We start from the raw sequence: 12327 nt of genomic DNA on the forward strand, positions 1-12327 counted from the left end.
GCGTTATTTCATCCAAGCAACTTGCCCATTCTCAGACAAAGAAGCTTAAAGTCGGGAGGGAGGAGCGAGCTTCATGTGGCGGTTGACATCCTTGTAAAGCAGGTAGCGGAACTTGCCCGGGCCACCAGCATAGCAAGCCTGCGGGCAGAAGGCACGCAGCCACATGAAATCACCGGCCTCGACCTCGACCCAATCCTGGTTGAGGCGGTACACGGCCTTACCCTCCAGCACATAGAGACCGTGCTCCATGACATGGGTCTCGGCGAAGGGGATAACACCGCCAGGCTCGAAGGTAACAATGGTGCAGTGCATATCGTGGCGCAGATCGGAGGGGTCCACGAAGCGGGTGGTAGCCCACGCACCGTTAGTGCCGGGCATCTCGGTGGGCTTGATATCCTTCTCGTTAAGGAAAAGCGGGTCGGGCTTGTCAAGACCCTCGACGTATTCGTACGCCTTGCGAACCCAGTGGAAACGGGCAGTCGAGGCGCCGGCGTTGCGGAGGGTCCAGCCGCTCTTGGGCGGGAGATAAGCGTAGCCGCCCTCGGCCAGTGTGTGGGATTCTCCGGCCAGCGTGATGGTCACTTCGCCCTCGACCACGAACACAACACCCTCGGCAGCGTCGTCGAGCTCGGCGCGGTCACTGCCACCGCCCGGTTGCACCTCCATGATGTATTGCGAGAAGGTCTCAGCGAAGCCGGAGAGCGGGCGGGCGATCACCCATAGGCGTGTCTGTTCCCAGAATGGCAGGAAGCTCGTCACGATGTCGCTGAATGTGCCCTTGGGAATGACGGCGTAGGCCTCGGTGAACATGGCGCGGTCGGTGAGGAGCTGTGTTTGGGGTGGCAGGCCACCGGTAGGCGCATAGTAGGCGCCGATCTTCTTGTCGTTGCCCATGATGAGGATTTGCTTTTGCGGTGTGAATGTGTCGCGTGCGGGTATTTGGGCGAATCTCCTGCAGTCTCAATTGGACGCTGCTGGACAATTGAGTGTATTTAACAGCAGAAGTTGAAGCTTGGAAAGAATTGAGGCTGCGCGGGGTATAAAAGTTCAGAATGAAGAGCGAGTCAGAAGTCGTTCGTTAAAAAGCAAAATCTCGCACGTTATCGGCACCGCGGGGAATTTCCGGCGATGACCGAGTCGTTTCGGGCTGGCCCGATGGCCCCGCGGAGAGTCCGGGGTATCCCGAGAGGCGATGAGGATTAGATAAGGTAATAATTGATGGCAAAGAGTTATAAGACTATGAACCTATCATGCTAACGACGTCCCTTGAACATTGACAAGATGAACGTTCTTTGCAAGCCCCTTGGCCTGCACTTTGTCAACCACACAATTATCATCCCACGAAAAGTCTACACTTCCACCACCTCGTAGGCGAAGGCCTCGAACGCTGCCACCCGCCCAAGTCTTAGGAATAGCTGGACCAAGAACCACAGTACGATGAGCAGACCCGGAGCTCGAGCTATCCAAAGGAAAATCAACGACAAGCATACTGAGCACAGCACCAACAAATCCAAAATTAGCGTCAATCTGGAATGGTCCGGACGGGCTATCTCCACCGCTATACAGTGACAGTCCACTCTGACCAATATTCTGGTCAATGGTCAGGCGAAGCTCGTAGTATGCTTCATCTGTATTGTTCAGGAGAGCCCAGCAAGCTGATCGCCAGACCTTTTCCCATCCAGCATTAGAGTCTGAAATTCCCGGTCCGCGACTGGCAAGTGAGGTATTAACGGCCTCCTGGATGGTAGCATTGGAATATCCATTCTGATATGACGAAATGGTCCATCCTGGATACCAACCAACCAGATGGGATAGGTGGCGGTGCTCGTCACCCTCGACATCATACCCGTAGCTATCGGGCAATTTCCATTCCTTGATTTCTCCCCAAGAGCCAATGTGAAGGCCCTTATCGAGCTTGGCTAGCTTGCTCCTCACTTCGGCGAAGAATGCTTCGTCGCCATCTTGCGCTGTTTTTCCAGCCTGGAGACTGGTCTCGAATACCTGATAGATCAACTGTTGCCAGTGGGTACATCCAAATGTGACGGGGCCATGTTCTGGGGATGTGCACGGATTAACAACGAGCGAACCATCATTAGTGAACTGATCGGATTGCAACTGGGACAGCCAAAACTCGGCAACGCCTTTCAGCATCGGCCAGCCCTGTTTGCGGAGCCACTCGCTGTCGCGGGAGTAATCGTAGTGATCCCAAACATGCTGCATCATCCATGCCGGTGCCGCAGGATAATCCGCGGAAGTCTGCCAAGTTTTCATTCTGGAGTTAAACTATGTCAGTTGGATCGACTGAGGTGGGAAGCTCGGTAGAGTATGCTACATACCCTGTATGACCGAAGATATTCATCTCGTTATGCGTCACCCATCCGTTGCCTCCGTAAAGTAACTGGGCGGTTTCTGCACCTCGAGGCATCCACGTTTGCTCCATGTAGTTGAAAACGGATATCGTCAAGTCTCCCAAGCCAGTTGCTTCCGCACCCCACATGTTCATTTGTAGGTTGATGTTGGCATGGTAATCTGCACCCCAAGCTGCAGTCTGCGTCGAGCTCCATATTCCTTGCAGGTTTGGTGGCAGGCTGTTCTCGCGAGAGGATGAGATGAACAAATGTCTTCCATAATCAAACATGAGTTTCTCCAGGAACGGATCTCCTGCTGTTGAGTTGGCGCTATATCTGGTGATAAGCTCTGAGAACTCCGCTCCCGACGAGCCACGACGGTCTGGCAAGTCTAAGACGAATGCACTGGCCAAAGATCCATAGTCAGCTACATGAGCAGCTCGCAGCTTTGACTCTGGTAATTTAGAAGCGGTGCTGGTAAGTTTTTGAACTTGTGTCGCAGGATCATCGCCTCGGAAAGTGAACCCATTGGCTGCATTGCCTTTGGTAGCGTCGAAGTCTGTGCCGGCTGCTATAACTAGTGTCAAGGCTTTACTGCTGGAAGAACTGATTCGGAGACGACCTGTTGAGCCATCACAATGGCCTGGAAGGGAGCTTTGCGCGATGGTGTCATACAGCATCCCACGAGGGAGCCCCTCTTGAGTGATGCCGCGCAACCGAGCGAATGAGGACCCACAGGTTGTATTATATAGAGATGACGATTCCACAAGCTCGTCAAACCAGATTGAGACATTTGACAGTACGACGGGTGATGCCAGGTGATAGACACAGACCTGCTGGGGGTAGCTGCAGTAGATTGACGTGGTGTAGGTGCCATCCGCTGTTGAATAGCTTGTCGTATGTATCCCATTACTCAGATCTAGAGATCGATTATACCCAGTCACACCGGATATACCCTCGATATGGACGGTGAGATTGGCTAACGAGTGGTAGGAACCATAGCCACTCTCGTCACCATGTAATCGACTGTCATCTACATCCAATTAGCGATTCTGCATGTCTTCCAGACTCAGTAATTCATACTTCCGGTTCCCTTCTTCCAGATCTCAGCGCGGATATCATTCAAGATGCCCACCATACTTGAATTGGGGTTTCCTCCACGGTATTCCTATTGCTAGAGTCAGCGTATCAATCAGACAGCGGAGCGAGTTGTGAGACTCACATCAACCTGAAATGGCCCTCCACTCCAAAGCTCGTCGTAATTGAGGTTGAGCTTCTCAGTTCCGGCTGCTCCAAACGGCATCACTAAGTTGAACGATCGATCAGCATTCCCTTAATACTAAACTAAGATAATGTGTCCGCTTACCGCCAAGTTTTCCATTTCCAAGAACAAACGCTTCGTTGGTTGTATCCCAAGAAGCTGATTTCGAGGACCATAGCGAAGCAGCAGTAGCAAGTGTGCTACAGCTCAATAAGAGTCCTAGATGCATCATAATGAAATGTTCTTTAACACACTTATCTGAGGGAGCTATTAGATGTAATCGGTATACACGCTCCAGGCTTTTATAAATCTCGATCTACTTGAATCCCCTCTCGGGTTAATTCACAAATAAGAGCAAGATCGGCATTGCCATCGGTTGCTTTGGCTAAGCAAGCATCCCATCGGATCCCCGCACTTAGAGCTTTTGTATGGCGGAAAATTAAACTAAGCAGTCGGGTATTTCACTACGTTGCATCGAGAGTGTTGAAGCTACATGAAGAAACTGTAGTCCCCGATCATTGTGATGTATTTTTCCGTTGGTCATGCTACGGACTGACGATCTTAGGTTGCTTCTCTGCGGGGTATTTGAGACCGAAGTGGAGAAGTACTTTCCTCAGAGCAGTAATATCTTTACCTACGAGGACTATATACAAGAACGTATCCAGAAGAACAATGAGCATGTAGTTCCAGACGCTAAGGTATCGGAAAATTGGAATCTGAATCCTTTGAGAATCATGATCGTTGGCATGTGAGATCATACGTGTTGGACTCTCCCTCGGGCTATACACATGTCTCGATCAGATCATGTCTTTGACGCCAATGAGGGCAATGAACAGGGTCGTGCAAGGTAAAGAGTCAAGAGAAACGGGTAAATCCAAGGCGTCTCAATTGATCAACCCCAGGAGACACTAGATCTTGGTAATGCTAGAGAATACCGTCGTGCTTCTACTGTTTACATCTCCTTCTCGCAACAGATCTGAATAAGACACATGCTCAACAGCCCATACAATGATATCTATAATAGAACGTATATATGACGAACGCTAGGAATATTACAAACGGGGGAATCTCAAATCAACACCTAGTCGCAGCACAAGAAAGAGACGGCACCATAGTAGAGTAGGGCCAGAAATTATCATAGTCTAAACTGAGGGACTCGCATCAGGGGCAGAGGTAGGAATAGACTCCTTATCCTTGCTCTCCATCGGCAATATACCAGAATCGTCCGAGGAGAACGATGGCGTACGAACGCCTTCCCGAATTTGAGCTTGCGTCAGAGGCGACAACCCACGACGTAGTGATTTAGAGCCTTTGCGCTTCCTTTGCTGAGGACTCGCCTCTGGTCCTGAGATCGAAGGAGTAGTACTTCCACGACGCGGACGGCCAGATGCAGAGGAGCGAGAAGGAGGACGGTCATCAACATCAACTGGGGTGGAGCTGCGGGAGGAGGTCCGAGAATGAGATGATTCGGACCGGGTGTTACGACGGGCAGATGGTGCGCGAAATTCCTGGTTGAGCTTTGATGAAATGGATGGGGCATGTTGATGATGAGCGCCAGGCCGGAATCTGGGCTCTGATTCAAGAGGTTTGTGGAGGGTGGCAGACACAAGACGGCGGCGCTGCGAAGCGCGCCAGCCTAATCCAAGACGCCAAAACCAACCTCCTTCGGCCTGGGCAAGCTGGCGCTCGCGCTCGCGCAGTTTGTGACGCAGCTGAGCTCGGCGCTCGTTTTCCTTCTCCCAGAAGTCGGTACGGTAGTCGTCCCAGTTCTCACGGAACTCGGGTGAGAATGATTTGGGTAGCAAAAGTAGACGGATGTAATCACCGCCGGCACTGAGGTCTTCCTCCACCAGGCCGGACTCGCTGTCGCCGCCATTATAGTATTGCTGGTAGTGCTGCCGACTACGCTGCTTATCGGACGGGTGCCGCTCGACGAGGTGGAAACTGCCCGTTGGAGAAGGGAAGAATGGTGCTGAAAATGGGAAGAGGAAGGAGACGTAGGAGAGCATTTCTTGCCACCAAGGTCCACGGATCACGATAATCTTGGTGTTCATCACGCGCAGGCCACGATTCGCAACCGCCAGCCACCGACGGGGCCAGCGGATACCGCGCTCCCACTGCCCAGTTCCCCAAACTAGCAGGGCAGTCACTACCCCACCAAGGAGAGCGACTTTCTCTCCCATTTCAACCACCCAGTATACCGAACCACCGACACCGCGCCCATCTTCACGGGGACGCAGGAACAATGCATATGCAAAGTAGGCGATCCAAGCTGCAAGGAGGAGCAGGAAGAAGGTGTTTTGGCGGCGACGCTCGCGCAGGGCCAGGTATTGCGCACGAAGCGAGGCTTCGAGAATCAACAGATTCAAATAGATTTGAGGTGGAGAGGAAGGTAGAGTGGCTAGAGGATCTGGTGTTGGGGGACGCTGCGAGGAAGAGTCCGAAGTTGTTGGTGGTCGGGTGGGATTCAACGGCTCCGGCGTGGGAGCGCGGGCAGTCGACACCGGAGCGCCCTTGACGAGCTGGTCCAAGGGCGAAGTCATGGTATTCTCTCGATTTATAGGAACGAATGTAAACCACCCAAATCAATGGCCCTGGCGGCCCAGTACGGTGGTCATCGCGGGTTGAGTCGAAGGAGAAGGAGAAGCAGGAAGGAGAAGATCGGAAGGGGAAGACACGCAGATCGCGGCGACATCATCGCTTTCCGCCTTTTCCCACTTTTTCCAACTGTATATACTCTCCTCCTGCTTTTCCTGCTTTTCTACTGTCCCTGGTTGACTTTCACCCTTTGTCGCATTCTCGATTGAGTCAGAATCATCTCTTGCAGAAAGTCTACCAGACTTTTCAGTTCGATCGTCTTCCGTCGGCTCTTTTATCCCTCCGACTCCCTGCGGTTCAACGAATGCGCCTGGTTGCCTGTCGGGGTTAAGCGGCGTGGCCGATTTGTCTCCGGCTCAACTTCTTCAGCCCTCAACAGCCCATGAACTTCGCATTTCAACTTCTCCCAGCGACAGAAACTATCTGTCAGTTTGGCTCGCGCTCGGCCAACCCTTTGCGCTCTATAAACCTTCCAGTCTCGCGGGTTTGGGCCAATCCTGCGTACCTGGTTGCTTTTGCCACCTACTCTCGCGGACGTCGCAAGTACTCCTCCATGACCTCAGAGTCCCTGAATCCGCCTCAAGAGGAATCGCGCGAACATAGAAGGCGCTCATCACCAATGCAAGGACAAGAAGGAACCCCGTATGCTGCTCGTGCAGCTGCTGGGGCGGCGGCGGCCAGCAACTCTTTCTTTCCGTTGGGGTATCGAGAAGGTTTTAGTCAATGGGTAAGCCACGAGGAATACAACCACGCGCAGCGCCATTGAACGCACTGCTAATTTCTTGCTTTCTTACCAGTGGGCTCGCTTACCTGCTGCTGCTTCCGAGCACAAGGTTCTATCCTATTTACCGTATCTTCATCACGAGCCTCCAACCCACCTTCAGACCGGTACTACGGCGAGTTTCCCCAACGGATCTACACCAGACAGCCTGCAGTCTGCAGACCACAACCAGCAAGGGCAGATTTCCACCAACTCTCTCAATGACCCTTATGGCCCCCGCCGATGGAGCTCCAGCATGGTGGAGCTCTCCGGAAAAGACCGGGCGCTCAACGAATTTTCGGTGGAGCGAGTAGGCGAGGAAGCCGACCAGCATTTGGTGATGCTTCACGGCTACGGCGCCGGTCTAGGCTTCTTTTACAAGAATTTTGAGCCTTTGAGCCGACTGAGGGGATGGCAGCTCCATGCCTTGGATATGCTCGGCATGGGCCGTAGCACACGGCCTCCATTCAAGATCAAGGCCAAAGAAAGAGAAGAGGCTATTCGTGAAGCCGAGGCATGGTTTGTTGATGCGCTGGAAGAATGGCGCATCAAGCGCAAGATTGATCGTTTCACTTTGCTTGGCCATAGTCTCGGCGGCTACATGGCAGTCGCTTACGCTCTCAAATACCCCGGCCACCTCAACAAGCTCATCCTAGCTTCCCCTGTGGGTATCCCCGAGGACCCATATGCGGTGACGGCAGACGTACCCGAGCAATCGGAATCCACTCTCGCCAGCGAGCTCACACATGATCAGCGGGATATCGCATCGTCCGCTGCAGTCCCGGGATCTGCTCCCAAGACAACTGATGGTAGCTTCATCACCGGCCGCAACCCCGAGCCAAGTGATGATGCCGCAAACCGCCCACCCCGCCGCAACATGCCCAAGTGGTTCGCTTATTTGTGGGACGCAAATATCTCTCCCTTCAGCTTGGTACGATGGACTGGCCCTCTTGGCCCGCGAATCGTGTCTGGCTGGACCTCACGCCGGTTCTCTCATCTCCCAGCGGATGAAGCAAAGGCGCTTCACGACTACTCATACTCGATCTTCAGTCAACGAGGCAGTGGCGAGTATGCCCTGGCATACATTCTTGCCCCAGGCGCCTTTGCTCGCAGCCCTCTTATCCGCCGCATCCACGGCGTTGGACGCCAGATGATTGGCGCTGACAACAACCCACTCCCCAACCCTGCTTCGGCATCCTCCTCGTGTTCTATCTTCTCTAAATCGTCAGCCAAGACCGCGGTTCCTGAGAGTTCTCCCGCGGAAGACACCACTCCAGCTTCAACTGAAGTGCCGGCTCCTCGTCGCGAGAACGGTCTTCCAATCGTCTTCATGTACGGCGACCACGATTGGATGGACGTCTCTGGTGGTCACGCTGCTGTTGCCCGCCTAGAGGACGAGAAGCAGCGAGTCCTGGCAGATGCCACGCCAGAAGAACGACGTAACGACCAGGGCTCGTCCAAGGTAGTCGTCATCAGTCGAGCCGGGCATCATCTCTACCTTGATGGGTGGAAAGAATTCAACAAGGTCGTTCTGGCCGAGATGGAAGATGTCAGTCGGCGGGAGAGAGCGGCGTGAGCATATCCTGTTTGGAAGAGTGCGTCGTCCACGAGTAATGGACCATGAATATTTGCTGGAGCGTGATAGCGTGATTTGGAAGCTGGCGTGAATAACTTTCTTCCCTATTTGGAGTTTTGTGGATTTGTCCTTTCGGGATGGGATTCTGTGTTTTTCGTGACAGGAAACACTCACATCCAGTAATGTAACTTATTAGATATAGATCCTGAACAGAGATCAATTCATCAGTCTTGTAATTATCTTCAATTTCAATTTATCCTGTTGTATACAATAGAACACTCGGGCATACACGAGAAAGTTGATAATTTCCAATCAACGAGACCGTTGGAATGGTCGAGTTAGTGCAGGTCGAAGCATGCAAATGAGGGTTATCACCAACTTCCAGGTCTTCTAGGTAATCTGCCCCCTCATATGGCCTAGTTGGTCAGCCAGGTTGGTCGCCACCTGGTTGGCCAAGGGCGTGCCCCTGTGAAGGAAAAATGAGGGGAAATATGGTTGACTGGTATCCGATGTCGAGCACAGCTCCACGGATGACCGGGCACACCCTAAGGGGAGAGTGGCGAGCGGGCTAACCCCCCCCCCCCGCTCGCCGATTTCTTCTTTTATTTTTATTTTTTTATTGAATAGATAGATCCCTTTTATATCTTCTATTCTAGACCTAAAATAAGATATTTCAATAGTTTTATGGTAGTGTTAAGGGAGATTGTTTTGTAGGTATAGTCCCGGAGGGTATAACCTTCGGCATCGTGGGATGGCGATGGAGCATTTTAGTGAAGTATATAGGGAACGTGAAGGTCGGGGGTTCGATTCATGGAGGGGTAAGTCCTTTTTATTTCCCTCCTCTACTAGAACACCAAAATTGAAGAGATCAATGATATAGTCTAAAATCTTGTTATAATGCTGGTCGATACAAATGCAACAAGAAATATGCTTAGACGCTAATCATAAATGCAGCATCACTCAGTATGTTCACCAATAGTGCCAACTCTCGAGTGAGGACCAGCAATACTCCGTCTCCGATGTCTCACACTGGTAGGATAATGAGCCATCAACCGCGTGAACCCAAGCGACGAGGCGTCTCGATCTTCATTCGACACGCCCGTTCCGGGGGTCGTACACCCACTCCCACTAGGCGTGTCTATCGCCGAGAGCGGAGGCATGTAATGACTCCCATTTCCATTCCCCGGCCGCTGCAGTGCAAAGTAACCACCACTTCCAGATCCGAAGCTCCCACCACTGCTTGCAAGGAATCCGGAGCTTGCACCGTCGGCCGAGCTGGAGAGATATGCGTTTGAATGTGTCCCATTGCTGACCGGCAGCATCCGTGTGGATGGGCGGGTTTGCACTGGCGAGTATGGCTGTGGAGTCATGAATGGTGCGACTCGAGAGGCTGAAGGGGATAATGCACGACTCGTTTGGTCTGGTCGAGTTGAGAGGGCGATAGAGAGACCACCTCCTGTGCGGCGCTCAAAGGTTGTGAGGGCTGAGGTGGTATGGGATCGATGGTGATGTCGCTGGCCTGGACGGTGTTGGTGTTGGTTTTGGGTGTTGGTCTGGTGAAAACGAGCAGGTGTTGAAGAAGCCAACGCTTGGAAACTACCCCCATTATGGGTATCGAAATCCACGTTGGACGGGCTGTTTATGGCAGAAGCTGCATTTGATCCGGCTCCTAGCGTGACAACCTGTGATGGTAGTTCCAGGCGATAGTTTAATGATAGCCATGCAAGTTCATCGGCGTCGACATCATTCTCCACTTCAACCTCGCCGTTGATGCTATGTGCAGATGAAGAGGATGGGGAGCTGAAGGTCTTCTCGTGCGCTGAATGAGATGTACGAGGCCTCGAAATATGCGATGGATTCCGGTATGAGCGCCAACCGCCCACGCCTTCAAAGTCTCGACGCTCATCACCGCTCACTGGTAAGCCTAGGAACTGCGTATTCGGCAAGTGATGTGCCTCGATCATACTCCGTGCATAGGATTTCTTCTTGTGTCTCGTGGGATCATCATGGATCGCGGTGAATGCCCCAGACAATAGAGAATCGTCATTGTTTTTTCTGGATTGGATCAGGCCATGCGCCGAGTTACGTCTCGAGTTCCCTGCAGCGGGTGTAACAGGTTCGGATGCAGCAAACGGCAAGAATGACGAGCTTGATGTTGGGATCGTAAAGAAGCTAACGACGAGACCGTATCCGACTTCCAAGTAGACCACAGAAAATCGCACGAGCAAGGTGATCAGTGCTAACGAGATGGTGATCCACGCCGATATAATCAGCGGGATGGAGACCAGCCCCAGAATCGGCAGCGCCACCAACGTCGTGAGAACCGCACCCATCAAGGTCATGGAGTACCTCACAGAGGTTAAAATCCTCGAAGGAGGACAAAGTAAGGACCAAGCCCCCCCGAGGTATTAGAGGACCTTGTTTTTATCGTTCTTCTTTCAGGCGAGAGAAATTGCGGAGAAAATGCATGTGACAGCCCACTTACATCATCCAGCCTCGACCGATAACACGACAGCTCCGATAAAGCTCCCACTTTGTCTTTCTTCTCTCCTCGCTCACCATGTCCATATCCCAGGATGCCTCTCAAGATGGCGATGCCTTCCCCTGGGATCTTGGCGTCTACGATGCACACTGTCATCCGACCGATACGATGGCCTCGATCGCCAGCATCCCCGCCATGAAAACGACGACCCTCACCGCCATGGCCACGCGGGGCGAAGACCAAAAGCTGGTACAGCAAACGGCGGAGTCTCTCAATGGCGATGAAGACTCTACGAGAGAAGAAAGAATTGTACCGGCTTTTGGTTGGCACCCGTGGTTTTCACATCAAATCCTGGACGATACACAAACAGACAGTCCGCAACAGAAAGATGCGCACTACACAGCTGTCCTAGCACCCTCCCCGTCCGAGGATCCTGAGTTTATCAAGCGCCTCCCGCAACCGAAACTTCTATCCACGCTGATAGCCGAGACACGAGAGCGATTGAAGCGGTTTCCAAACGCTCTCGTCGGCGAGGTGGGTCTTGACAAATCGTTCCGATTACCTGGGGCATGGACACAACAAGACCTCGACAATCGCGACGAAGAGATTACACCCGGATCACGCGAAGGGCGACGACTATCCCCTTATAAAGTCAAGATATACCACCAGCGACTAGTATTGAAAGCGCAATTGCAGCTAGCGGGGGAAATGCAGCGCGCCGTCTCAGTGCACAGTGTACAATCGCACGGAGCAGTCTTGGAGGTGCTCAAGGAGTTATGGAAAGGACATGAACGGATAGTCTTGTCCCGAAGGGAAAGAGAGAAGCTACAAGACGCTGAAGGGGCTCTATCTGAAGATGAAGAGGAAGATGAAAATAGACGAGAGAAGCAGACAACTACCACCAACAACAGTAAGCTGGAAAATGCCCAGCAGCCTCTCCCATTCCCTCCGCGAATTTGTATGCACTCATACTCCGGACCGATCGAGCCTATACGGCAGTTCCTGCAAAAGTCGAATCCGTCGGATGTCTACTTCTCCTTCTCGGCGGTCATTAATTTTAGTGGGTTATCGGCGCGAAAAGTGTCTGATGTGATCAAGGCGCTGCCTGCAGAGCGGATCTTGATCGAGAGTGATCTTCACATTGCTGGGGCACAAATGGACCAGCTACTCGAAGATGCAGCGCGTCAGATTTGCGAGGTTCGTGGATGGGAGCTGAGAGAAGGCGTGCAGCAGCTTGCAGATAACTGGAGACGGTTTGTCTTTGGATGACAACAGACATCACGCTTGGTCTAATGCACCAGG

At 52.5% G+C, this 12327-nt stretch overlaps 6 protein-coding genes across 6 annotated transcripts; 2 read left to right on the plus strand and 4 right to left on the minus strand.

The window, feature by feature from the left end:
• Positions 1 to 45: 45 nt before the first annotated feature.
• On the minus strand, positions 46 to 894 carry N7496_009765 (uncharacterized protein; the record flags this gene model as incomplete). Its single annotated transcript, XM_056702678.1, has 1 exon — positions 46 to 894. The coding sequence occupies one exon, from the start codon at positions 892 to 894 to the stop codon at positions 46 to 48; it is 849 nt and encodes a 282-aa protein (XP_056551678.1).
• Positions 895 to 1248: 354 nt separating this feature from the next.
• On the minus strand, positions 1249 to 3841 carry N7496_009766 (glycoside hydrolase family 95 protein; the record flags this gene model as incomplete). Its single annotated transcript, XM_056702679.1, has 5 exons — positions 1249 to 2272; positions 2337 to 3381; positions 3432 to 3516; positions 3571 to 3653; positions 3715 to 3841. The coding sequence occupies 5 exons, from the start codon at positions 3839 to 3841 to the stop codon at positions 1249 to 1251; spliced, it is 2364 nt and encodes a 787-aa protein (XP_056551679.1).
• A 910-nt stretch (positions 3842 to 4751) lies between these two features.
• N7496_009767 (Spo7-like protein) lies at positions 4752 to 6152 on the minus strand (the record flags this gene model as incomplete). The annotated part of the gene is made up of 1 exon (XM_056702680.1): positions 4752 to 6152. The coding sequence occupies one exon, from the start codon at positions 6150 to 6152 to the stop codon at positions 4752 to 4754; it is 1401 nt and encodes a 466-aa protein (XP_056551680.1).
• A 437-nt stretch (positions 6153 to 6589) lies between these two features.
• N7496_009768 (putative alpha/beta hydrolase) lies at positions 6590 to 8543 on the plus strand (the record flags this gene model as incomplete). The annotated part of the gene is made up of 2 exons (XM_056702681.1): positions 6590 to 6934; positions 7005 to 8543. 2 exons carry the CDS (start codon positions 6590 to 6592, stop codon positions 8541 to 8543), a joined length of 1884 nt encoding a protein of 627 aa, XP_056551681.1.
• A 956-nt stretch (positions 8544 to 9499) lies between these two features.
• N7496_009769 (uncharacterized protein) lies at positions 9500 to 10885 on the minus strand (the record flags this gene model as incomplete). Its single annotated transcript, XM_056702682.1, has 1 exon — positions 9500 to 10885. One exon carries the CDS (start codon positions 10883 to 10885, stop codon positions 9500 to 9502), a length of 1386 nt encoding a protein of 461 aa, XP_056551682.1.
• Positions 10886 to 11103: 218 nt separating this feature from the next.
• On the plus strand, positions 11104 to 12294 carry N7496_009770 (TatD family hydrolase; the record flags this gene model as incomplete). Its single annotated transcript, XM_056702683.1, has 1 exon — positions 11104 to 12294. The coding sequence occupies one exon, from the start codon at positions 11104 to 11106 to the stop codon at positions 12292 to 12294; it is 1191 nt and encodes a 396-aa protein (XP_056551683.1).
• Between the last annotated feature and the right edge of the window lie 33 nt (positions 12295 to 12327).

Source organism: Penicillium cataractarum, assembly GCF_028827025.1.
Source record: "Penicillium cataractarum strain IBT 29864 chromosome Unknown utg000008l, whole genome shotgun sequence".
In the NCBI taxonomy this organism is placed as follows: domain Eukaryota; kingdom Fungi; phylum Ascomycota; class Eurotiomycetes; order Eurotiales; family Aspergillaceae; genus Penicillium; species Penicillium cataractarum.